The following is a 4,299-nucleotide window of genomic DNA, read 5'->3' as shown; positions in this document are numbered from 1 at the left end:
GAACGGTTTGGCGAGGGTGGGCCTGGCCCTGCCATTCACGTAACGCTGATTTATTAATTACCCTGCTTCCCCTGGCCGCGGGATGAGGGTGTGTCCTTCTAAATCAACGTTTTAGGGAAAAATAACTCAGGGAGTTGGAACTAAAATTTTCCCTGAAGTTACGTAACTCCCAGCCGATGCTGAATGCGAATCGGCCTGAGCCGGGGGTGTCACTAACCACAAGTGTGCACCGAGGTCGCAGTGTTCCAGTTTTTTGTCCAGGTTGGGTACACACTGCTCAGCAGCACAGGGGAAGTGGGAAGTGAAGTGTGTTTCTCTATGTCATTATATCTGTCGGTGTGGCGTTTTAACTGATTCGGACTTCAGCATTAGCTTCTGCTTCCAAGTGTCTTGGAAGTAAAATCCAATCTGCAAAAATAACCCCAAAGTGAAAGCCAAGTTATGTCTCTGTCAACTCTCCTGCAGGAATGAATCTGAGAGGAAATCTGTGCTTGTTTGCTGATGGTTGGAATGATTATTTAAGAGTCCTCCCTAAGCCTTACAGTTTAAGCCCTTGTGTCAGGCATCGCTTTTTGGGCTTTCTGCTGAAGGATCACGTTTTTGTGTATTGTGTGTACTTCTTCGTGAGGTCAGGGGGAGGTTCGAATACTCTAGGAGTTCATTTTTCTGAAATAAGAGATGCTGGTTTTTTGTTTTTTAAGAGGTAGGAGAAACTCGTCGATTTCAAAATGTCATCAGTCAAACGCTTGGTTTATGCAGTCATCCATTTTTTGAGGGAGCAGAGTCAGATGGATACTTTCACTCCAGATGAACAAGAAAGCTTGGAAGGTAAGTGGCAAAAATGCTAATGTAGGCATGTGCAAAACCTACCTGTCTGTTACTTTCTGTGATGGTATATATCAAGCAATTTAACTGGAGTGACCTGACTGAAACTGCCACTCAGTATTATCTGTGAATAAGATCACAATAATATTTTTGAGATTATTAATTCTAAAACATCTCTCGTGTACTAATGCTCTAAAATTACACCATGCATACTACCTTAATTTTGAGCAATAGATACTTCAAATCACATTGAGTTAAGCAGTGCTGTGATGGCAGACTACGGTCATGAGTTGTGTATGTGTCCCAAAAATTTTTGCCTGCTGATTTTCTTTTTTATGGTTGGTTTCTTTCTGCGTTTTCTGTCTGATAGTTGCTGTGGTGCCCACAGGGGAAGTAAAACAGTTACCATTGGTTTTGGTATATGGGAAGAACTCCTGTTTCATACTTGCAAGAATTCCATGTATTTTGTGGGGGAAGTCTAAGAGATCCTAAGAATACAGAAAATAAAATAAATGCATTGCATTTCTTTTTCACTTGAGTAGTGATTCCAAAGAGTGTATGGTAGTGAATATTTTCAGTATGGTGTTGTTTCTATTATACGTCTGTTGACAGACAAGGGCCTGTAGTGACAGGACAAGGGGTAATGGGTTTAAATTGAAAGTGGGGAGGTTTAGATTGGGTATCAGGAAGAAGTTCTTCGTGGAGAGGGTGGTGAAGCACTGGAACAGGTTGCCCAGAGAAGCTGTGGATGCCACATCCCTGGAAGTGTTCAAGGCCAGGCTGGATGAGGCTTTGAGCAACCTGGTCTAGTGGAAGGTGTCCCTGCCCGTGGCAGGGGGGTTGGGACTAGATGGTCTTTAAGGTCTCTTCCAGCCCAAACCATTCTGTGATTCTATGACATGAATTAAGTCTTTATAACTTCATAGTGTCTGTCTTTCTCCTTCATGGTGCTCTTACTCCTCTTCCCTAATTCCTGCAGACTTCATGGCAGGTGGTATCACAATGTGGAATTAAGAAGAGAAGAAAAAAAAAAAAGTCTTAATTCTGCCATAAGCTTTTCATAGCATCTCTTTAAAAGACCTTTGCACTGTTTCAAGCAATCTTTGGTTGTATGACTCAACCAGAGGAGGACTTTGGGTGTAAGAAGAGGAAGTCTAGGACCAGCAGTGCAATAAACAACATCTAGTCAGTTGCCCACTGACTTGCCTGAAATTTGAGGTGCGGAGAGTAGACTTCTCTGAGATGCAAAGCAAGTCCTGCTTCTCAGAGGCATAAGCTTAAAACAACAAACCTGGAATGTGCTTACTCCTTTTCTTAGAACAGTCTTAGACCAGCCTTAGCCAGTGTCTGTATGAAGGAATTGACAATTTTAAGATGCTGTTTTCTGAAAAAAAACTGTTGTAAAACCCCGCTTGTTCTTAAATGCTGATGTAAAAGTTATATTTTAATGCAAATATAAAATCCTAATTTTAGAGCTGTACCCTGCCAAAAGTATGGTACCATATGCTATGTGTTAGAGGATAGCAAGCAGGCATTCTGAATAATTTACTCATTTTAGTTGTGCAAAAATATCTTCAGTGCATGTGGAGCAACAGTAGCCCAAGTCCTATCCAATGAAGTGTTTGATGTTCAGTGGAGACAGAAGGGATGAAAAAATTTGACTGGTGTTTTTCATTGGTACCTTATTTACCTACTTGGTGTCTATAAAATGATAAAACACTGTATGATTAAGTGTCTATTCCAAGAAGTAATTTAAACAGTTCCCATTCCCCACAGAACAGCAAAAAGAGCTACAACAGTACAAATAAGATTGAGACTTTGTCAAAGTAGAAGTCTAGAATGTATTCAGACTCCATTGATATTGGTAACCTGCATTCTGCATGTTTAAATTATATGGCGATGTCCATGACAGTGTGAATTTCCTCTTTTCTATGAGGAAATTCATACTTGCATGATGAATAAAGATGCCTTAATTTGAGAAAGCAGAGTAACCAGAAAGGAGACTGGAGAAGTGTACTCCCCTGCGACCTGGGGTCTAGAGCAGTGATCCAGGTCTCAGTTGATTAGTGCTCAACCCTATCGTATGAACTAGAACCTTCCCTTTGTCCAGGTTATACCTTCAACAGTGCGTTTACATGGCAGTTACTTCTCTTTGCTGTTTAGAATTTCTACTTTTTTTTCTTGTCTACAGCACCTGTTTCAGGGGGATTAAAGGAGAAACTCTTTACAACGTGCACAAGGCTGGAACTTTTTTTTTCCCTCCCTTCTAAGATCAATGTACCGTGATGAATTTCTCTAAGGCAGTGTTTCCAAAACAGTGGGATACCACCCCTTAAGGCCTGGGATGCTTGTAACTTGAGATGGGGAAGGTCGTGTGTCAGATGAAGCAAGATGATACCGCATCTTGCAGCCCAGCTAATGGTCATTATTAGTGATCAACAGCTTGCATGTCTGCTGGGATGCCTTGATGTTGCTTGCACCTTATGCTTGAACAAAAATCTGGGAGCTGTGTGGCACTGGACATGCTGAGCTGGGCTCCAGCATAGCCCAAGTATTCCTGTTCACAGGTAGTGGGTGTTTGTGTGAGCCCCAGCTGTTCAGCAGTCAGGTGGGTACCTGTGCTGGTTTGCAGGGTAGTCAGTACAGGCTACGGGAACTGTCGAGGCCACTGAAAGTGTGTGTGATGGTGGACATAATAAGGAGAACAGTTAACTTCAGACTTTGAAATCAGACACAGGAAAAATTCTTAGATTAATAGCTCATGTGGTGCAGCAAGTCTTTCCCAACTTACTGATGGTATCGAGCTTGTGGCCATTGACACTTCTTCACTTGGATAGTGGGATATTGAGATGTTGGCAGTCTAGTCCCTCGAGATACTTTCCAGACAGAACCAAATCCTCACTGCTTTGACCTTACAGTGGTCAGATTTAAAATAGGGTAGTTACTGATCGGGTCATAACTTAATACATCTTCTGATTTGGAAAAGTTTCTTGTTTTGTCTGTGTTTATTTTTACGCAGGTTGCTATTGTTGGCTTGCATGTTAGCCAGTGGCTAGTATTCTAACATATAGATTCATCCCATAAAAGGTCCTAATTTTGTTATACCTGTGATAGATAGCTTATAAGGATTATAAATTCCATTTTTCCGTTAAAGGAGAAATGCAGGAGTTCACTGATTATTTCACTGAAATGATTACTAGTAATACTAGTATATTCAGGATTATTTTGTTTAAGCGTAATTTGCACTGATGCACTTTGCAAAAATCTGTTGTATCACAGAACGGTTTGGGTTGGAGGAGACCTTAAAGACCATCTAGTTCCAACCCCCCTGCCATGGGTAGGGACACCCTCCACTAGACCAGGTTGCTCAAAGCCTAATCCTTGAACACATCCAGGGATGGGACATCCACAGCTTCTCTGGGCAACCAGTTGCAGTGCTTCTGTGGGCTTCTTTTGGTTTTTGAGTTTGTGCAG

The 4,299-nt window shown here is 41.7% G+C and overlaps 1 protein-coding gene across 1 annotated transcript in view; it reads left to right on the top strand.

Moving 5' to 3' along the window:
* The first annotated feature begins 711 nt into the window (after positions 1–711).
* The window catches only part of SGTB (small glutamine-rich tetratricopeptide repeat (TPR)-containing, beta), a 19,005-nt gene continuing 15,417 nt past the window's right edge, over positions 712–4,299 (top strand). The window contains exon 1 of the mRNA XM_010154763.1: positions 712–828. Within this exon, the coding sequence (XP_010153065.1) occupies positions 729–828 (100 nt within the window). The 5' untranslated portion in view covers positions 712–728. The remainder of the gene's footprint in view (positions 829–4,299) is intronic.

The sequence above is a fragment of the Eurypyga helias genome, unplaced genomic scaffold, assembly GCF_000690775.1.
Source record: "Eurypyga helias isolate BGI_N326 unplaced genomic scaffold, ASM69077v1 scaffold8987, whole genome shotgun sequence".
Classification (NCBI taxonomy): domain Eukaryota; kingdom Metazoa; phylum Chordata; class Aves; order Eurypygiformes; family Eurypygidae; genus Eurypyga; species Eurypyga helias.
The sequence above is the reverse complement of the archived record's forward strand: the minus strand, read 5'-3'. Positions and strand labels throughout refer to the sequence as shown.